The sequence below is a fragment of the Orycteropus afer genome, unplaced genomic scaffold (genome assembly GCF_000298275.1).
Source record: "Orycteropus afer afer isolate SDZICR_OR568_19922 unplaced genomic scaffold, OryAfe1.0 scaffold00070, whole genome shotgun sequence".
Taxonomy (NCBI): Eukaryota; Metazoa; Chordata; class Mammalia; order Tubulidentata; family Orycteropodidae; genus Orycteropus; species Orycteropus afer.
This window is the reverse complement of record NW_006921657.1, coordinates 2549829-2572533: the sequence shown is the minus strand read 5'-3', so window position 1 is coordinate 2572533 and position 22705 is coordinate 2549829. Positions and strand designations below refer to the sequence as shown.

Sequence of the window (22705 nt, the reverse complement as noted above, 5' to 3'; positions counted from 1 at the left end):
TGTGTGGAATGGGCTTACCGCAGGCCCAGATATCCACTGGTTTTCCATACGGATCTTTCCTCAAGACCTCAGGGGACAAGTAACCTGGGGTGCCAGCAAAACCTGTAGCAGGAGAGAGGACAGAGGCACACTGAACCTACTTTCCGTCTCATTAAATCCCCATTAGTAAATTCCCCTAAGTCTTTTTCTCCCTCCTGCTTTTTTTGCTTATAGGCTTTCAGCACACAGGCAGCAACAGATGGCAGGCTGGGCTTCTTCTATTGCCTGGAATCCAAATCAGAGGGCAAGTTCGCATGGCTTCCAGGAACTCCCAATTCCTCCCTGGAGATAGCAAGAATGCAGAGCCACAGTGCTGACAATAGCTAGACTCCACACTGAGTCATGTCAGGCCAGGAGTGATCTCTGCACCCTCCCCACACCTCTCCAGTGTCTCAGGAGGCCAGGACTATTAAGGGTCTGGCTTCTAGTTCTGCAAGAGGAAGGCCGATCAGGAAGAGGAGGAAGGGCGGGGGTTGCATTCCAGGAAGACAGGGTCACCCTTACCAAACCAAGCCTGCTGCTCTCCCTGCACTTCGATGGCCAGTCCAAAATCAGCCAGCTTGACAGCGGCACCCTTGCATTTACTCGCCAGCAGCAGGTTCTCTGGCTGCAGAACAACAAGAACCTTGTGAGCCACCCATCCTGGGGCCCAGGTCTAGATGGAGCCTAGTTTGGGCCCACGCAGTACCATTATCTGGCACCAGGTGGTGCCAATGCGCCACAAATGGGAGGCAAGGGGCAGGGTGCCTGGGTAGTACCTTCAGGTCCCGGTGGACAATATCATGCTGGTGGATGTGGTTAACACTCTCCAGAATCTGATGTATACAGTGGCTGAAAAAGCAGATGGAAAAGAAATGTCTGCAGGTTTAAGCTGACCTATCCATGACCACACACTGGAGGCTAAAGCACGTAAACCTGGGTCACAGGTCACAGGTTCACAGAGAATCACTGAAGAATGAGCTAGAAGGGACCTTGGACATCACCTAGTTCAACATCATTTTACAGATGAGCAAAGTGAGGCTCAGGCAGATTAAGTGGCTTGTCCGGGGTCACTTGCTAGGTAACAGCAGAGAGACTAGGATAGGGGTCTCACCATGCCTCCTATTAACTGCAGAAAGAAGATCAATACAACCAGTTAGTCTCCACGGTATCAGGAAATACTCCACACTCATGAGAAAGAAAAAACCATCCAAGCCCTTCCCACTTTCTCTTTTCCCCAACAACAACTTTGCTCTTGGAGAAGAGGTTTGTGGTGGCAATTAAGGAAGCAGAGTCCAACTAAGGCATCCATGCTGTTTTGGGAGTGGGTGCTCATGTTCATTCCTTTAAACCTTTACTGAGGCCCTATAAGGCACTGTGCTTGGAACACAAGATATAGAGACAAAAAAGACCCAGTGCCTGTCCTGAAATTTATCATCTAGTAAGGGAGATAAAACAGATAAAATCCTACACAGATGCCTTTAAGGGACAATGTACTTAAGAGGAGTCCAAACAGGGTACTTGAGGAGCATTTCTGATAATGTTTTTGTACAGAAAAGAGACAAACTAACCCAGGATCATATTCAGGGGCTTATTCTTGAGTAGGTCGCCCACCTTCCAAAACCCTCTGTTGCATGTGGAGTTCAAACTCCCAGCGATGAATGTCGGAAGTGTAGAGCAGTGGTTTTTCAGTGGGGAGGGGGTCAGGGCAGGGACAAAGATTTTGCCCTCAGGGGCAGCTGTCAATGCCTCGAGACATCTCTGGTGGTCACATGGGGAGAGGGTTTGCTACTTACATCAAGTGAGTAGACCAGGGATGCTGCTAAACATCCCAAAATGCACAGGACAGCTTCCACAACAAAAAATTATCCAGTCCAAAATGTCAATAGAACTGAGAGACTGAACAACCCTGGCCTAGAGAATGGGGCTACAGTCAGGAGCACATGGAGCAGCAGGCAGGGTGTCCAGGGGTGGTGGGCTGGGTGGTCTGGACTGACTATTCCTTTCTCTAAAATCTGATGCTGGGGCTTTCACAAGAGCCAAGGAGTCTGGGCCCCTGGGGGACTGAGGCTCAGGTCTCTCCATAGGACACAGCCGAAGAGTGGGCCAGAGAGATTTTGAGACTGGGCCGAAGAGGCGAGTCTCCACAGAAATGTATAATTAGAACAGAGCCGGGCAAGCAGGGAAAGCCTTCTGTCCAAAAATGGCAAAAATGCGAAGTGTCCCAGCAGAGTCAGGCCAAACCCACTGGTACAGTCCCCCTCCCCCTCCCCAGGGGCCCTGAGCTATCACCGCCTCCTGCGGCCTCCTCCCACCCTTGGCTTGGTCCTCCCTTGCTGGCACTGGAATTCATCTCCCCACTTGAGAATTTTTCCTGAGGCTGAAGCATCTGAAGTTGATCAGCACTCACTGGTCTCTTAGGCTAAGAAATTCGTGAGGAAGTTATACTCCCCCACTCTCCAGAGGCAGCCGGGGCTGCCACATAAGCCAGATAAGCTGCAGGCAGGATGATCAAAACCAGGTTGTAAGGACATCACCCTGAGAGAAAACCTGGGACCAGAGAAGGAGCCGAGGTGGGAAGGGCAGACCAAAGTAGCTCCTGACAGTAGTGGGTGGAGGAATTTTACTGCATCACAGGGAGGAGCTGCCAAGGCTTTCTGGGGCTGGGGGCTGGGGATGTAGTCAAGAGACAAGGTGATGGAGGCAGAAATCTCTGAGAAGACTCCAGTTGGACTACTGACCAGAGGTCTACACTCCTCAGGGCAGAAACCATGTTTTCTCCATCTCTGGGTTGCCCCTAGCACCTCAGCTCAGTGCCTTACACACGCTGCTGTTGTCTGTTGCCAGCGAGTCAGCTGCGACTCATGGTGACCCCATATGCACAAGGTAGAGCTGTTCCATTGGGTTTTGTGCCACCAGGACTCATCAAAGGAAAGAGGGGGGCAAGGAGAGGCCTTGGGCGAGCTCCAGAATAGATAGGAATGCAAAGAAAAGGTATTTCTGGAGGTGACAGGGTAAAGGAGCTTCTAAGAACTTTGTAAAAAATTGATCTGGGAATGCTGAATTTTAACTTCTAATATGACCCACAGAACACAGCCCTGATCCAGCTCCACAGAATCTTTCTCCCGACAAGAGTTCTTCTAATCTTCCCCGCAGACTATTCAAATAGGCACCATGCCTGGTCCCCTACAGAAGCCAAGGTTTATTTCAATCCAAAACCTCTGATCTACACTTGAACGAGGTGGCCCCTTGCCTCACCTGGCATCAGCTTCACTGTAGTACTCTCTAGCCACAATGTCTTCAAACAGCTCTCCGCCAGTAACACTGCAACCAACATAGGAAGATGGTCAGAGGAGGTGAGGCTCCGGGGTCCAACTCCAGCGTCCAACCAGGTAACAGTGGCAACACAGAAATATCTTTGGAGAAACCCCAACTTTACACACATTTTGTCTGAGAGTCCACAATACATTGGATCCTTCAGTTACACGGGGCTCCTACCATAGGCTATCATGGGCCCTCTTTTCCTCCTGGACAACTCTTCTTCTATAACCTACAGATTACCTAATACTCAGGCAAACACAAAGATATGGAGATCTAAGAGAAAATAACCAACTATGCAGAAATAATAGCTTCTTTGAGGCCAATGTGAATACTAAGCTATGGCTACCCATGGAGGACAACTAAAGTTGAAGAATAATGAGACCAAAGACACAGAGATTCAACCCTGACAATGTTGGAGAGAGGAGTTTCCAGGTGGTGAAGAACCACTCTTAAGGTATTAAACCACAACCAAAGTGGAGGAGAGACCAATTGGAGCCCAGTTTACAACTAATAAAAGCGACCTTTGATTTCCCAGAACTGGTAAGGTCACGCAAAGAGCCGTATTCTCTAGTTCCACTAAGTTAGTTTACCAAGAAACAAGAAAAAAGCATCTGCACAAGGTGTGCTATGGAACAGAAACGTTAGAGCAAGGCCACTGCTGGGATTCTGAGCCCCAGGGAGACACCGAGGGAGCAAGGAGACCCCCTCAGGGGCTTTGGGCAAGCAACAGTGCCCAATTACCGGGAAGTTCAAATCAGATCTTTCTCTTAGGCAAAGGAGAAGGCCCCTTGGCCCAGGCTGCAGACCCAGCTCAGGCCTCTTTCCAAGCCTTCATCTTGAGCCAGCTGGAGGGAAAGGCCCCCACACCCTCAGAAAGTGGCACTTACAGGTCAAACACCAGGTAGTGAAACCCTTCTTCAGAAATACTGTCATGGAGGCGCACTGCAAGAGAGGAGAGGGGGACAGAGATTAACAGAGAGAAAATGCAGAAATCCTGCCCCTTTCCTCCTCAGCGGCCCACCCCCATCCTGGCCTGTCAGCCTCACTGAAGGAGTAGTTGCGAGAAGCAGTAGTATGTCAACACCCCTCAAGTCCAAGGCTACATGGCCAGGGAGGGAGAGATGCACCCAGATCCCCATCGCTCACCACCACCTCAGACTGCCTCAGATACAGGCAAGAGATAAGCTTCATGGATAACAAATAAGGAAAGATAAAGAAAAGCAGAAATTCTCAGAAGGACTAGTCCTCAGGAAGGGGGTCCAGGGATAATGACACAAGACAGTGAAATACCTAGCACCTCAGTGGGATGGAGAAAGACCAGATAGAAAGCCTGAGAGCTCCCTCAGAAAAGAAAATGTGAACAAGGAGAGCAATTCCACTCCCAGGGATAAATCCCAAAGGCAAAAGCAGGCACTCAAGCAGACACATTTACACCAATGGTCACGGCAGCACTATTTGTAATAACCAAATGGCAGAAACAACCCAAATGTCCATCAATAGATGAATGGATCAACAACATGGAATATTAGTCAATCATAAAGATAAATGGAAGTTCTGATACATGAAACAACATGAACAACATAACCTTGAAAACATTATGCTGAGTGAAATAAGACACAAAAGAACAAATATTCTATGATCCCACTGATTTAAAATATCTAGAGTAGCAAATACATAGAGACTAAAGTTTATTAGTAGTTACCATGCAAGAAGAGAACGGGGAGGTATTGCTTAAGGTGCACAGAATTACTGTTCAAATGAAGAAAAACTTTTGGAAATGGATAGTGGTGGTGGTGGTGGTAGAAAAATACAGTAAATATAATTAATGTCACTGAATTGTACATTTAGAAATAGTTCAAATGCCTAGAGGGAGCGAGTAGTTGGACCTGTGGGCTCACGACCATAGTCACAGGGGACATTGAGCTCAATTGGCATAACATACTACACAAAAACATTGTTCCACATCCTACTTTGGTGAGTAGCAACTGGGATCTCACAAGCTTGCAAGCGGCCATCTAGATGCAACAATGGGTCTCTCTTTGTCCAGAGCAAAGAAGAATGAAGAAAACACAAGGCACATGGAAACAATTAGTCCAAACAACTGGTACACTATGCAATACTCAGCCTACATGACTATGAGACCAGGAGATCTAGATGGTGCCTGGTTACCACTGTCAACCACTCAGAGGGGGATCTATGTAGGAGATCCTGGATAGAGTGGGAGAACAACGTGGAATAAAACTCAAAATCATTAAAAAAAAAAAAAAAAAAAGAACCAGGTTTGCTGGTCTGATAGAGCCTAATGGAACCACTGAGACTATGGCCTGTAGCTACCCTTCAGGTCTGGTATTGAACTCACTCCTGTGGCTTCCAGCCAAACAAAAAACAGGCATATGAGCTGAACATTTACATTAGGTAGATACACTCTTCAGAGAGATCAATCATGGGAGAATAGAAGGTCTGTGTATGCACAGGCAGACAGCTGGGGTGGGGGGGAGGAGTGCATGGGAGGGAAAGACACAGGGAAGAGGTAACTGTGGGGAGGAAGTGGGAGGGGAGGTGTTGTATTATGGGAAATTACAGTCAATGTCATGAGACAAAGTGTGTATGAGCTGCTGTATGGAAAGTGAATTTGGTCCGTAAACTTTCACCCAAATCACAATTAAAAAAGAAAGAAAGAAAGAAACAGTTCAAATGGGGTGGGGGAGAAGTACACAGGAGAGTTAATAAGAGGGGAAGAAGGTGGAAAGGCAGGGCCTGGTATGTGAAGTGAGGATGACAGGGGGCTGGATGGTGAGCCTGAGAAGGAACGATGCAGTCAGAGGACAACAAAGGCAATGGCAAGTTGTGTATATTCAGTGCTTACTATGTGCCAGGCCCTACGTTACATATATTACAGATTCCACTAGTATTTACTGAGTGCCTACTGTGTGCTGGACTCTGCTAGGTGATAGGATTCAGGAAGGTCAGACAGAGCCCTAGCTCCAAAGAGGCCATTATTCTGATAACCACACTGAGATGAGAGCTAATCCCATTACACAGATGAGGAAACTGGAGGCTCAGAGACATAGCGTATATTGCCAAAGGTCAAAGGGCTTCTAAATGGTGGGTCACATTGTGAACCCAGATCCACTAAAGACCAAGACAGTCTACATACCTGTTTCCTAACAGGAATGTGGGGCAGCCATATACCCAGGCAACAAAGCAACAAAACCAAGACAGATTGCTAATGAATGTGCCTATGACAGCATCACAGATCTCCCAGACGGCACCACCACATGGAGGAGACTAGAACCATTTACCAACTGCAAGAAAAGGCTGGCAAGCTGGAGCCCTTCCCACTCCCTGCCCCCAGAGCTCTTAGGCAAAACACCAACCTAATGTCTCCTGAGGTCTTCTCTTCAAGCTCTTGCCCACAAAGCCACCTCTGGGTTAAATGCCAGCCTCTAAGTATCATCTAATGCAAACACAACCTGATGTTTGGATGCCTTGGCCAACTGTTCCCACAGTGCATCTCTTCCCTCACCTGAACCCTCCTGATGGGGAACGTCTGTTCCAAAGGGCTCCCCCTGTTTGATATTTAATCCAAATCCTTGGAGGTTCAGGAGCACCTCGAGGACGACTTAAGGAATGGCCCATCACCAAAGCAACTGGTAAAGTTCTTAGATATGAAGAAATTACCCTGGCTCTGACCAGTGGTGTCACTCGGGGGGAGGCCAGGGGGGAAGGTGCAGACCATATCGGGTGACACTGTCAGAGGGAGTAAGGAACTCTGGTGGCATAGTGCTTAAGGCATTTGACTGCTAATCAGAAGGCTGGTGGTTCAAACCCACCAGCCACTCTGTGGAAGGAAGACTGGGCAATCTACTTCTGTAATGATTTACTGCCTTGGAAACCCAAAGGGGGCCACTATGAGTCGGAACTGACTTGATGGCAGTGAGTTTGGTTTGGTTTTTTGAGTCAGAGGAGGTGACACCAAAATGACTGTCTATAAAATTTTTGTGTAGTGTTTCAGCAGAAATTTATTATTTTTAAAATAAAAATATCCCTGTTTTTTTTTTTTTTTTTAAATGAAAAATAAAGACACCCCTGTAGTTAGCTATAACAACAAAAATATTTTTTGTAAGCCCAGTTTACACGTATCAATATACCTATGAGGTGAAAACTCTGTGGTCATTTACTCTGTGAACCTTTTACTGTGCTCCAATCAGAACTGTCATTATTATCTAATTACAATGACACTTTGAATCACGCGGCTTTGTCTGCAGGAGGTATAAGCACACACTGTTTTCATTGCTGCCAGTGTTTTTATAGTTTATAGCAGCTGATTTTGTCAAATGTTCTGGTATTTTGGCTACAGTATTGTAGTAAGTAGGAGCTCTGGTGGTGTAGTGCCTAAGGCATTTGACTACTTACCAGAAGGCTGGTGGTTCAAACCCACCAGCCACCCTCTGGAAGGAAGATGGAGCAATCTAATTCTGTAGAGATACTGCCTTGGAAACCCGAGGAGGGCTCACTATGAGTTGAATCAACTTGATGGTACTGAGTTTGGTTTATTAATTTTTTTTATTGTAGTAAGTAGTATATGTGAAACTATGTCAATAACTATTTTAAGAATGAAATAGTAATTAAAGGAAAAGAAAGAGAAAAATAAAAAATGGCTTCTGCTCAGTTACCACTACTGTTGTAAGTAATGTTTTAATTAAATATAGAAAGATTTTACCAAACAGTTTCATTGTTAGTATCCATATAATCTAAGAAATATTACGTGTAAGCAATTTCCAATATATTTATCACATATTATTCTATAATTAAAATTGATAACAAATATTACTAAGGATTCTGTATGGTCTGGTATGGGAAAAAGTCCATGGGGAGGGGGAGTGACACCATGAGATACTGCACTGGGTGACACCAACCCTAGTGACGGACTGTCTCCTCCTTAGCAGGCCAGGACTGCCAACCACACTGACCAACAGCTTCATTCTCACTGATAGACAAACTACCTCCCACCAAAGCAAAATCAGTGCACTGTGGAATATACAGCCCATGCAACTGGAGGCACTTCCCATCTCTATAACCCTGTGTTGTTCCACGCTTGCCAAATGAGGAATCGGAAGCCTGCCAGGGCTGGAACCAGGTCCTAACAACTGTTTACATTTCATGTTGCCTACCTTATTTGAGCTGATCTGGTTACTCATTCCCACAATTCCCTGCCAAACTCAGTACGTCTATGATCTACCAACAGTGTCAAAGGGAGGCAACTCCTCTCCTAATACCCCTGTACCCTCAAATTGTTCTCCCCTACACTCGGGCAAGCAAGCTCATGCTTTTCTAGGCTTGCAGATGATAGAGGAGGACTTTCAGGGCAGATGGAAGGAGTGACAACCCGACTCCTGCCTCTCTCACCAAAACCACCTCAGCATGCACAACCAAGCTACCACACAGCCCTGCCACCCTCCCTCCGTGTCATGCCTCTCTGGTCTCAGTGCCTCACGCTGAGTCCTGCTGCAGCTGCTGCTCCCTTGCTTCCAAAAGGGCTTTCCATTTAATTAAAAATTTGCTATTAAAAAGCATTAAAGTGTGTAATACAAATAATCCCCTGGAAATCAGCTGTCCCAGAAGCTAAAGACCAGCTTCATTAGGGAGGTGACTAACAGCCACAGGATGGTGAGCTAACAGGACAGCAGGTACGATGCTAACAACCGCTCCCAGGGGAGTTCAGCCGCCCAGCCCTGCCCAGGCCTGGCCGTGAGCCCAGACTCACTCAGCTCCCCTAGGCACACCACTCCCCTCCCAGCACAGCAGGGCAAAAGGCACAGGCACCTATGTCTATGCCTAGACATGGAGACTTTGGCTAAAAGAAATACCCTCGTTCCATCCTTCTCCTGGAAGGCCACACACACAGCTCAGGTGGGAGGAGGCCTGGGGAGCTGGGAATTAGAAGACAAGGTGCCACAAAGGAAGCTAAACATTCCAGGCCACATAGTCCCCACTGTGGCTTTGATATCTACCTTCAAGGATGGCACCTGCCAAGATGTGGAAAAGTGCAGGAGAGAGCTCATATCTGAATAAGACTGCGGCATTATTTTCATTTGAATTTGTAAAGAAAATTAAGAGGGAACTGTGGACAAGAGGAGAAACCTGACTATACCATTCTAAGTACCTAACTAGCAGATTCTTGATAAAATGATCAAAATGTTATTAATAACTCTTATTGCAGCTATTTCTATGTGCCAGGCACATACACTTTACATGTGTTTTACTGAACCCTTGCATTAACTCTGTGGGGCAGAGGCTACTATTACTTGGATCTGACATGAGAGGAAACTGAGGTTCAAAGGAAACCTGGCCAAGGTCACATCAAGTGGCAGAACTGGGACCAAGGCAAGTCTCCACCAAAATTCTTGACATTGCAGAATCACAAGGGAGTCATTTTCTCCATTCTCTTTGGCAAAGGGGCTCCAATCAGTCCCCATTAGACCTGGACATTCTGATTCTTGTAAATCCATTCCTTTGACGACTGTTTATGAGGCACCTACGCTGAAGCTGGTGGCGTAGTGCCTAAGGCATTTGACTGCTAACCAGAAGGCTGGTGGTTCAAATCCACCAGCCACTCCTCAGAAGGAAGACTGGGCAATTTACTTCCGTAGAGATATCACCTCAGAAACCCAAGGTGCGGTTGCTATGAGTCAGGATTGACTTGACAGCAGTGAGTTCATTTTTTTTGTACACTGAAGTAACATGATTGCAGGTATGGCATGTCTACATGTCATGAAACATGAAGCAGGCTACAGGCTATATGCATGAAACATGAAGTTGACATTGCTGCAAAGACAGCCATGTCCCTGCCACTATGAATGGAGCTTCCAGCTGAATGGAGAAGATAGGCTCTAGACCAGCAATTACACAAATGTTGTTGTTGTTAGCTGCTGTTGACTTGGCACCCTGACTCATGATGACCCCATGCCCAATGGAATGGAATGCTGTCTGGTCCTGTGCCATCACCATGATTGGTATAGGGTTTTCATTGGCTGGTTTTCAGTAGTAAATTGCCAGACTTTTCTTCATAGTCCACCTTAGGCTAGAAGCTCTGCTGAAACCCATTCAGCATCATAGCAACACACATGAGGTGCACTGGCTGGGAATGCAACCCAAGTCTTCCTCATGGAAAGTGAGAGTTCAACCACTGCCTTTCCACATATGCTTAACTAACCCCTCTAGTGTTGAGGGCTATGAAAGAGAAGTAAAGGGTGCTATGAATGTAGGGGATAAGATAACCTGATGCTCTATTTCATGTTAAAGGGAAGGGTCATCAAGGTCAAGAAAGACCAGGCAAAGTCTAGAGAACAGAAAGATCTTGGAAAAGGAAGTATTTTTTGTATTTCCGCAAGAAACTTAATTATCATTCTTTAAAAGCTGGAGAAGGAAGAAAAAACACTTAAATATCTTTTCTTGATGGTTTGTACCTTTAGGGACTGATAAAGTTCACAATCCAAACATTGTGGCTATTTCCAATTCTTAAAAAACTAACCAATGGACTTTAGTTAACAACAATGTATCAAAATCAGCTCAGCAAATGTAACAAGAATGCAACGTGTTAATAGCAGAGAAATCTGTCAGCTAAATGGGCCCTGGGCCCAAGACAAATGGCAGCCTAGCTTGAGTAATCTCTGTTTTCATCATCTTCATTTCCTAGACCTCCTTTCTTTGCTGAATCCTCTCACAACAACTCCAGGAAGGGGTTACAGATGAGGAAATGGAGGCACAGGCAGATTAAATAACTGGCCAGAGGTCACAACATCTAACTGCAACTAACTAGCAAACTCTAGGCTCAAACTGGGTGGCTATGACACCAAAGCCCCTACCATAGACCTTTGCTCCTACAAGTTTGGTCCATGGACCAACAGCATCATCAGCATCATCTGGAAACTGCTGGGGCAGGCAGAATCCCAGGTCCCATCTCAGACCTACTGAATTGATGTTTTAACATGACCCCTAGGTGATGCACGGCACATTAAAGTATGAGAAGTGCTGCTTTAAACCACAATGCTAGACTGGGATTGAAACTGCTGGGGCTGCTCAGCATGAAGGAAGACAGAGTCTATTCATTAGAGGAATTTAGAGCAGGGAGCAAGCAGATCACAAGTGGAATACACTACACTCAGACTTCAGACTATCAGCACCATGGTGTCTCCCCCTCTCAACTCATCTCTGGTGATACTCTGCCAGGACTGTTTTGAGTTCAGCAGCCTTATAACCAACAGGCTTTTAATTTTAACTCCTGGTACAGATTCTCTCTTAGGGTAGAAACTGGGAATTCCTCAACTCTTCTACCAAATAATCAGTTGCCATCAAGTCAACTCCCATTCATGGTGACCTCATGTGTGTCAGCAGAACCGTGCTCCACAGTGTTTTCAATGGCTGAGTTTTCAGAAACAGACTGCCAGGTCTTTTTTCTGAGAAGCCTCTGGTTAGACTCAAACTTCCAACCTTCCAGTGAGCAGCCAAGCATGTTAACTGTTTGCACCACCCAGGGACTCCCTTCTAAATTCAAGCACCTTTGAGTCTGACAGCAGCCAGAGATTGTTGGTGCACTCTCTGCTCTCAGCTTCCTCAAACCTGTGCCAGTCTCGGGTTGGCTCATTTGTATCCCCAATGGAGTTAATGAGGCTGAAGCCAAAAGGGCCACCGCTCTGAAGGACAGAGTGGCAGAAGAGAGGACAGGAATAGTGAATTAAGCTAGGTCAGGATCCATGGCAACCTTGCCTCCTGGACCCATCTCCTCAAGCCCTCACTCCCACCGGAAGCCAGGGAGTCCAGCCAGCCAGCTCTCTCAAGACATAGTCCTGACTCACCCTTTCCTCTCCTGCCCTTGACCCTGGGCTAGGGCTCCAGACCAGCATCCCTCAGGATCTGGAAGCAGTGCTGTAAGGGGTACAGTTCTAGACCATCAGATTCTGACAAAGTGATTGTACCTTGGGGGGTCATTCCTGAGTCTTGCTGCCTTCCTAACAGAACAAGATGCTGGATCAGTCTGGTGCTCTGTATGCCTTTCTTCCAGGCTTGGAGCAGGTATCAAAAGAAAGGGCTGCCAGATCAAACAGAGTCCCCGAGCGGTGCAAACAGTCAATAGCTCAGCTATTAACTAAAGGTTGGGGGTTCAAGTCCACACAGAGGCACCTTGGAAGAAAGGCTTGGGGATACACTTCTGGAAAATAAATCAGCCATTGACAATCCTACGGAGCACAGTCCACTCACACACACAAAGTCAGAACTATCTTGACTTGACAGCAAGTGCTTTCAGTGGACCCAATCAAATACAACCTACGAAGTCCAGAAGTATACATTTAATTTCTAGAAATACAGAAAAATAAAGCTAAGACTTTTTTCAGCTAGAATCTCATTTTTGTCCTTCCTGTTTGTGTCTCAATTGTCTTCACCATACCTTGACCTTCCATGGTCAAGCATGTTTCAGGTAACGTAAATGTGGTTCTGCCTCCTGCATCATCTGTCCTTGTCTTCTCTCTGTGCGAGAACGGTCATCCCTGCTGGGGAAGTTGGTCAAAAGGAGCACAAAGGAAAGGAAGTCACTGTCCTCAGACCCTGAGATCCAGGACTAAAACACGAAAGTGGGCCTGCATACATGTAGATGGCTTTGGTCACTTATATGCTTTTCCTTCCTGTTTTGGAATGTCTAAGTCAGAGGTCACAAACTCATAAAGTCTCCAGGGCCAGGCAGGTAATGCAACCGTGAAATAACAGGGAGTGGCAAGGGCAGTGGCCAATGGGCAAAGGGCGCGGTGACCACTCAATTCCAGATGGCTCTTACCATGCACGGGTGCAGGTTCAGCAGAGCCAACCCTTCTGATTTGAAAGGCCATGAAACAAAATTTTTTAAAATGTGAAGTCTACCTGTTTTTAAATATTGGCAAATAACTAAAACATTTTTTGACCATAGAGCCAGCCAAATAAATCATGCCTGAATTTTTGACTGCTGCCTTGGTTGTGCAAATGGTTGCACTCGACTTCTAATCTAAAGGTGGTGGTTCAAAACCACCCCCCAATAGTGCCATGAGAGAAAGGTCTGGCAATTTGCTTCCATAAAGATCACAGCCAAGAGAACCCTATGGAGACAGTTTTTTTTTTTTTTTTCATTCTATAGGTGTTCTTTTCTATTGCGCTGCACCAACCAATTGGTAACACATTCGTCCCCACTGTGCTGTTTTGGGCGAGGGTCTGACCTCAGATACCACCCAGGAGCTCTAGCTGTTCTGACCAGAACCCAGACGTTGAAAGGTGCTGGCTCTGTGGGACATACTGCACCAGGCAGAGCTGAGCTCTGGCTCACCAATCTGCTTTAGGTGAAATCCAAGCTGCTGATTTCGATCTATAAAGCCCTGCATGGTTTGAGTTCTGGTTACCTCAGAGCTGTTCCTTTCCCCTTGGACTGGAGTATGACCTCGGCTTTCCCACGCGAGAGCTCAGGTTGAGTGTTCCAGCCCAAGATCTAGGAAGCCAGAGGCTGGGTAATTTTGGAGGAAGCATCAAGCTTCAGCAAGTTGCCTCACAGCCTTTGACATCAATCAGGCATTGCAGCCAGTTTTGGGGTCACTGTGGGAGCCCCTGGATATTTAGGTCATGCCTAAGGAGCACAGAATACGTGTCCTCTGTGATGACTTAGAGCTTTCAGTGAAAACCTAGGAGATGCGGCCTACTCTGCCTCAAGTCAAGACTGGGGTTTCTGCTCAGATACTGCAGCCAGCCCTTCTGTCCCTTCTTCTTCAAGGAACACTAAATCAGGGCCAACTATTTTGCCAAAGACCATTTCAGCTGAACAATGTAAAACTGAGCGGGAGTGGGTTGTAGCAGGCAAACCTCCTCAGGCTTTAGAACAACGAACAATGTGCTCTTGTCCCCCAGTCAGGGTGGGAGCAGGGAGAAATCCTCTTCATTTTTCTCCTTCCCCATCTGAACAGCTCTGCCACCCTGCTGCAGAGAAGCCAGGCGGGTGGGCAGCTGGCTTTCCTGGCTCTGGGGAGGACAAACGGCAGCGCCATGGAAACTCCAGAGTGTGTGCGACACTGCGGCAGGAACAAAACTCTTTCAGCTCCAGAAACAAAATCCTGAGCCTTTCTTGATGGCCACGGACAGCCCCTGGTGAGCCCTGGCAGGCTCCTAGCCCTGAGGCTCACAGCTACAGACCCTGGAACTCAGCACAAAGAAGGAAAGAGAAGAGGAAGAAAGAAACCTATTCTGATACCTCGTACCCCGGCCCTAAGATGGCACAGTGGGTGTGGAGGTACTCAGGTCTCTACACTAGAATGTCCTGCAGTTCTGAGCAAGACACAGCTGCTTGGGCAAAAAAAGATACCCTATGAAGACCAGTGGACGAAACCAGTGGATGTCTGTTCTCCCCACTCCAACAAAATATTGAAGCATCATTATGCTCAGGGACACTTACCAATGTTTGGATGTTTCAAAAGTCGGCATATTCGAGCTTCACGTTCTAGTTTCTGGTGATCTAAAAGGAGAAGAGAAAAAACAAAAGCCATCAACCATGCATTCTATTTGTGGTCACCTGGCCATTCACTCCTTCAATTCTTGGGCACCAACTATGCCTTTTATGTTCTGCCAACTTAACGCAACGCGTCACAGTAATCCTGCAAGACAGGTATTATGACCACTTTTTCTAGGTGAGGAAGTACCTTAGAAAGGGTGAGTACCTGAGCCAGTGAGTAGCAGAGCTGGGATTTGAACTGAGATCTATAACTCAAAACTCTGGTGTTCTCCGTGCGATCCTCAGCCTGTATGACTATGAGACCAAAAGAACTAGATGGTGCCTAGCTACCACTGTCAACCACTCGGAGGGGGATCTCTGTAGGAGATCTCAGATAGAGTGGGAGAACAACGTGGAACAAAACTCAAAATCATTACAAACAAACAAACAAAAAAAGGACCAGATTTGCTGGTCTGATAGAGCCTGGTGGAACCCCTGAGACCACGGACCCTAGCTGCCCTTCAGGTCTAGAACTGAACCCACTCCTGCGGCTTCCAGCCAAACAAAAGACAGGCATATGAGCTGAACATTTACATTAGGTAGATACACTCCTTGGAGATCTAATCAATCATGGGAGAATAGAAGGGCTATGTATGCACAGTAAGCCAGTGTGGGGGGCAGGAATGCATGGGAAGGAAGGACACAGGCCAGTGGTAACTATGGGGAGGAAGTGGGAGCAGAGCTATTGCACTGTGGGAGATTGCAGTCAATGCCATAAAACAAAGTGTATGTGAGCTGCTGTATGGAAAGTGAATTTGCTCTGTAAACTTTCATCCAAATCACAATACAAATTAAGAATACAAAAACAAAAACAAAAAAACAACTCTGGTGTTCTTTCCACAACAGGGATCTCACTGCAGCAGGGTTTCCAGTATTAGAAACACCAACAGTAGCTAACTTTTTCTGAGCATTTACTATGAGGCTAGGCACTGTGCATATTTTAAGAACTTTGCATATTTATCATCTTATTTAATCCTCATAGCAACCTCAAAGCATAATGATGACAATGATGAAGATGATAATGATGATGAAAAAAAACACTAAAAAACCCAGCTGCTGTCAAGTTGATTTTGACTCATGGTGAGCTCACGTGTGTCAGAATGGAACTGTGCTCCAAAGGCTTTTCAATGACTGATTTATTTTGGGGGGAAGCAGATTGCCACATCTCTTTTCCACAGTGTTTTTAGTGGACTTGAACCTCTAACCTTTCCATTAGCAGCTAAGCCCATTTACCATGTCCACCACCAAAGAACTCCAAATAATAATAATAGCTAACATTTATGAGAGTGTGTTTCGACACCAGGCAGACACATTTTTCAGTTTATTGTCATTACAACCCTGTAAGGCAGATACTATTATTATGCCCACTTAACAGAAAGAGCAACTGTGACACAAACCCTGTTTCTTCCCAGGATTCTCTTGGCCATTTGCTGCTGGGAGCCCTGATGACACAGCACTCAGCAGGCTCTGGGTTATTCTACATTGGTGAAATGACCAGGGCCCCAGAGCAAAGGGAGCTGCATGGCCAATTATTTCCAGGGCTCCAGGGGAAAGAGAGATGTTACTCAAAGAACCCCCACCCCCACCCTCACCACCAAACTACCTATTCTCCACTTGCTGGAATTCCACCAAAAACTACCTCATTCGGGATGTCTCCCCTTTCCTCTTAGCAAACTGTGCCATCTTCTACCTATGACCCAACCCCCTCAGTCTCCCACTGTCCCCAATTCTCACACTCTACATTACAGCACTTTTGGTCACAAGCACGTCAGAGGGGAAACTTTCTAAGTAGTGCTTTGTAGAGTTCCTTCTGTAAATGGTGGCTTACTGTGCTTGTCAGTAATAGTTGCAGTAGTAACTAATTTGCTAAGCATTGACTATATATGAAGCAAAGGCATGGATTACTTTATTTCATTCTCACAACACTCTGTGATGTAGAACCTCTGATTAGCCCCATCATACTACAAATGAAGAAACCGAGGCTTAAAATACAAAGTCATCCTGCTGTGCAGTCCATTACTTAATACGGCCCTTCTAGCCATGATCTTTGTGACTCCCACCAGATGTCTGGGTGGGACTATGCAAATGTGAGGTGCTTGTGGTCCACCAAGGGGATTGGATAGCTTGCTAATAATGTAAATAAGGTGCATGGCCCCCTTGTGTGGGTGAGGACTGTGCAAATAAGGTGTATGGAATCTTAATGTGGCAACTGGTCAGCATTGGTCAGAATAGGTTCTGCCATCTTGCGAGGCTTAAATGAGCTATCCCTGAAGAGGAAGGGAGGATCTCACAACCATCAAGAAAGATGAGCCAGGAGTGGAGTACGTCCTTTGGACCCAAGATCCCTGTGCTGTATTTCCTCGACCCAGGAGACTGAGAGAGCTGCAACACATTGCTGAGATGGCAAGAGACAGCGAGAAGCAGCAGCAGAGTAACAGCAGCAGGAGACCCCAGCAGCAGACCCCAGCCACAGACACAGCAGTTGTCTTCCCGCCTACAGACTGAGAAAGCTGAGTGCCTTCGGGCAGGAGGATTGCTGGCAGAGTGGGTTGCCTTACTGGGCACCTATTGGCAGAGCTAGAAGAGTTTATAACACTTGCCCAAGCCGAGCAGAGGCCAGGCTGAGATGCCAAGGGCCAAAGAAAGGCGTGCCTGCAGACATGGTCAAAGGAGGGCTGTCCCAATCAAAGAATTGTATCCTGGGGGTTCCTGAACCTGAAGTGTAACCAGTTACTTCCCTAATAAACTCCATAATCATGAGGCTTGTATGTGAGTTCTGTGTGGTCACAGCAACAAATTATCAAACCCAGCAGAGAAGTAGAGAGTGCTGTGAGAGGGACACAAAGACCATGTCAGAATTGGCAAGGCTGGAGGGTGGTAGCATGTCTGACCTCTGTCTCACAGGAACCACCCTGGGGCTGTTGATGCCTCTAACTTCTTGAAGTTACAGGAGGTCAGAGGATACTGCCTCCATGCCATTTTTACATACCCACCCAATTTCTCCACCGTTATGCTATGATGAGTGGATACGTGAGAAAAGAAAAATAAGAACAGCTCTAGGCTTTGGGGACACAGCCCAGTTTATCCCAACTTCTCATAGGCCCAGGCAGATAGATGCCTTCATGTCCACATTGTTTCCCATGAAAAGGGCTTCTCCTTACCCTGCCTCTCTACCCTAAAAGGTAATGAGCCTCTATAAACTCTCACAATCCTACAAGGCAGGGACTATAACTGTTCCATTTTACAGATAATGAAACTGATGTCCAGAGTTCAGTAACTTGTCCAAGGTGCAATAGCAGGAAAGGGATAGGACTGTTAGTTTGAGATAATGTAAGGATTATAGATACTAGAAAAAAATCATATTTATTGTTTCACCAACTATTTCTAGCTTTGTCCCAGAGCTTCCTCCAGTAGCAGCTCTGCTTTGTGGAAAAAGGAGGTGGGGACAGACAGAGATTAGTTCCTGCTGCCCAACTAATCCACTCCAGCTGCCCCAAGATCGAGGTCAGGCCTTCCTTCCCACCCTTGGGTTCAGCATGACCACTGAACAGCCCTGCTTCGCCCAGGATGCAGCTAGGAGGACAGGTTATAACCCCCATTCCACCAGCTCCTCAGAGCTGGGGACCTTCAGAGGCTGCAGTTGAGCTGGCAATGCTGGCACTGCTTGCTGGCTGAAGGGTTTGCTTCTTTCAGAGCTGACCGAGAGGATGTTAGGCTGCCTTACCTCTGCCCCCCCACACACACACACACACCAGTCCCTGAACTTGGGAAGAAGGTACCAAGTTAGCCAGCCCCAAAGCTGCAGACCCATCTGCCCTCTCCCTGACCCCGCAACCTCACTACCCTCCACCCCAGAGCTCACAGGCCTGGTTGCCGGGCAGGTGCGGGGAGAAGCATCTTGCAATGCGGAGGTGGCAGCTGAGGGGAAGGCCCAACAGATTAATGTTTATCTCCTCCCTTAAGACTCTTACTGGCTAATGGTTACAGCCCCACAACAGCAACAGCACTAAAAATAAGGGCACTCTGGCTTTATCAGTGACTCAGAGTGGGGAGAGGGGGGACACAGATTCACAAGCCTAGCTCCTCAAAAGAGCTGCCCAGGGTCCAAAGGGTCCTTGTCAGCCACTGAGTTTAACCCGAGCCCCGTGTTCTGGGCATGGCCTCTGGGCTGTGCCTCAGTCCTCACTCTGATTCTAAGCCATATAGCACAGCACTGAACATGTTGTTTTGGAATCAGACAGCCCTGGAGTAGGTCTCAGTGCTGTCACATCAGGCAAGTTATGAAACTCACCTTAGTCTCATTCATTCATTCCTTCATCCAAAGAGTATTTATTGAGGTCTATGTGATAGGCAGTTCTAGGGGCTGGGGAAAAAGCAGTGAACAAAACAGACACAGATCCCTGCCCTCACGGAGCTGACGTTCTGGTCAGGGTAGTGGCAGAGGAGAGAGGGGAAAAAGATGGTAAAAAAACCTAGATGGTATGTTAGACGCTATGTCAAGTGTTCTGTGGAAAGGTAAAGCAGGGAAGTTGGAGAGTGTACATTTAAACAGGGTGGTCAGGGAAAGCCTCACCACAGAAGTAACATTTGAGAAAGGACCTGGAAGAGGTGATACAGTGGGCCAGGCACACATTTTGGGAAGAGCTTCCTCACTTCCGAAATGAAGCTTGCTCTATGTGAGGATTACCAAAAACCAAAACCAAATTCACTGCCACCAAGTCAATTCCAACTCACAGCGACCCCATTTGGGTTTCCGAGGTGGTGAATGTGAGGATGAAGGGCGGTTAATAAGGGTAAGAAGGAGCCCTAGTGGTGCAATGGTTAAGAACTCTGCTTATAACAGAAAGGTCAGTGGTTCAAACCCACCAACTGCTCCACGGGAAAAAAACCTGGTAATCTGCTCCCAAAAAGATTACAGCCTAAGAATTCTGTATGGGACAGATCTACTCTGTCCTACAGGATCACTATGAGAATTGACTTGACAGCACACAACAATAGGGTAAGTATACAGCATCGTAGGAGTCCCTGGGGGTGTAAATGGCTATTATGCTCAACTGCTAACTGATAGACCCGATGTTCGAGTCTGAGTCTACCCAGATGGACTCTGAAGAAAGGTCTTGTGATCCACTTCCAAAAATTCAGCCACTGAAAATCCTATAGAATATTGTTCTACTCTGATACACAGGGGGTCACCATGAGTCAGAACTGATCTGACATAACTGCTTTAAAGAAAAAAAAAAAAAAAACTTAGCACAGTGCCTGGCACAGAGTAAGACCCTCCTTTCCAAGGGCCAGGGATGAGGTGGAGAAGGTCATGCAGGCCGGGCTTGTGACCATAGCTGTTACCAGAGACTTTGAGAGAACAGGACCTATTCTATTCCCAGCCTCGCTGATTGGTTCACAAATGACACCAATTGGACCCTGCCCAACCCCAGGCTTTCCATGAGGCCCTCCATCACTGCCGTTCTTGGGGGGCAGGTGTTTCTGCCTGTTTGGTGGGACCCTGTATGTACAGATACAGGAGAAGGTTAGCAACAGGGGAAGAGCCTGTGGCCACGTGATCCCTCCTCTTCCTCAGGCCTCACTGGTGTGGGACCCTGCCATCCAGCAGCTCTCTGCTCAATGAGCCATGTGGTTTCTACGACCACATTTCCTGCCTCCTTCCAACACACACGGTCCGGCCATCACCCCAGCCACTCCAGCTGTTGTCTCCTGTCTCTTTCCCCAACACTGCCTGCCCTGTAGTCACCTCCAGGGTGGGCCCAGGGCTGGAAAGCAGCAGCATGCTCCACCACAGCAATAGCTACATTTCAGAAACCAGTAACAGTTTGAGAGCATCTTTCCCCACAGCAAGGGCTGTCTTGGCTGAACACAACCTTCTTAGCCCAAAGAAGGACAAGGCGACTGGACCAAGCCTGGACCACAGGAAAAGGCATCACAGGGGTGATGACACGAAAGTGGCTACCTCTCTTGACACACCCCTTCTTCCAGTGGCCACTGAGCTCACTCTTCCTAGAACAACTCAGACTTTCTAACTCTGACCTCTTCCCATTCACCTTTCTACTGGGCTTATCTCCGCCTCCCATGGCCCAGCCCCCCTCCCTTCCTGTTTGACAACCAGCCACTTCCCGCTTTTGCACAGGGCCACTTCCTGCCTGCCTGTGTGCTACTGCCATGGAGAGACCCACCCCTGCCGGCCTTCAGCCCAGCTCCAACCACAGGCCTCTGCAAGATTTTCTCCCTCACAAGCAGCTGTGGCAACAGGAGCAGAAAGCAGAAGCGGCTTATCAGAGACCTGCTCCTGCCCTTCCCAAAAGCCTGCCTAGGGTGGAGTGAGGCCAGGGTAATGAGGATACCTGGAAGCCTCGCCTCTCCCACATTCTCCCGAGTGCTTCAACACCTGGTCTAGGTTACTGCAAGCTTCACAGGAAAGGCAGCAAGGAGTGACCAGAAGAACCAGGGGAAGCAGAGAAGAGAAGCAGACAGTGAGGGAGATAAGTGTACAGCAACTGGGCAGGAGCCCTGGTAGCATAGTGCCTAAGGCACTTGACTGCTAACCAGAAGGCTGGCGGTTCAAACCCACCAGTCACTCCTTGGAAGGAAGGTTGGGCAATCTACTTCCATAGTGAAACTGCCTTGGAACCCAAGGAGGGGTCGCTATGAGTTGGGTCTGACGTGATGGCACATAATAACAGCAACAACAACAGGATTGGGCAGACAGGACATGGTCGGCCATGAGTTCATGCCCCTTCTGGGGATATATCCAATGCTAGTGACATTTCTCTAGAACCACAAATGTCAGCATTAGCTTCAAATAAGATCCTGCTTCCACCTAAACATATAACCCTGTGGAAGTGGTAAAGGACACATAACTCTATCCCAGATATGAGGGACCTCCATCCCCATGAGGTCTAATCTCAATGATACCCTTGACTTTTCAAAGGATACTCCACACATCTGTGCCTGTGATCCCAACATGGATCATGAGAAGCCTCCAACAGCAATATTCACTCAGATAGTCAATGTGGGGAGATTTGCTGCCCTTCTGAGTGCCCCTTGTCCAGTCCACTCAGACATCACTCTGAGCAGAGGAAATATGGGCAGAACAGGGATTTGTAGTCATCACCCACCTTCCTCAGCTGCTTCTAAACCACCCCTAGCCTTGTGCACAGACCAACAGGAATCTCAAGCCACCATCCCACAGACCTCACCCTGCCACAGCCTTACCACCACTCTTTCTCTCCAAATCTCATTCTAAAAGTGCAAAGGGTCTTCAAGCAAAAGGGAAGTCCATCTACCACGTAACAACAGGGGCCATGGCTTCTAATTCTTCCACACTCCTCCACCCCAGGGGCTTGTAGAGGGCTGTGAAGGCAGTGGGACCCCCAAGGTTCTGTCCCTTAACCCAGCATCATCCCCTTCCCTTCAGCTACAACTCAAGCAGTTTTAAGTGGCCGACACTTTGGCTTATGGGTCTCAAGACCAGAAAAACTTTAACTTGGGAGGTAAAGGAGAGGCACCAATAAGTGCCCCATCACTAAAGTCTTCCAAACCAGCTCTGACGGAGAAAATCCCATGGGGTCACTATCAGGTCCCAAGAAGGCAAGGCTCTGCCTCTGGACATTGTGGCCACTCTCAGGGGCCAGAACAGGGTCAGACACTTGGGTTCTCCATGGCCCCGGCAGGGCTCCTGGTGCCTGCAGCCTTTGCCCACTGTTTTGGTGATATTTTCTTCATGGTAACCAGCCCCAAGTAAAACATCCCAGGAAGCAGCCCCTAAAAATAGCTCCTCCCAGGGCAGCAGCA

At 47.5% G+C, this 22705-nt stretch overlaps 1 protein-coding gene across 1 annotated transcript in view; it reads right to left on the bottom strand.

The window, feature by feature from the left end:
• Positions 1–22705, bottom strand: part of CAMK2G (calcium/calmodulin dependent protein kinase II gamma) — a 65038-nt gene that overhangs the window by 30297 nt on the left and 12036 nt on the right. Inside the window, exons 3-8 of the mRNA XM_042780915.1 lie at positions 14804–14863; positions 4227–4281; positions 3277–3342; positions 798–870; positions 544–646; positions 19–102 (exon numbers count right to left, since the gene is read on the bottom strand). Coding sequence (XP_042636849.1) covers positions 19–102; positions 544–646; positions 798–870; positions 3277–3342; positions 4227–4281; positions 14804–14863 — 441 coding nt within the window. The remainder of the gene's footprint in view (positions 1–18; positions 103–543; positions 647–797; positions 871–3276; positions 3343–4226; positions 4282–14803; positions 14864–22705) is intronic.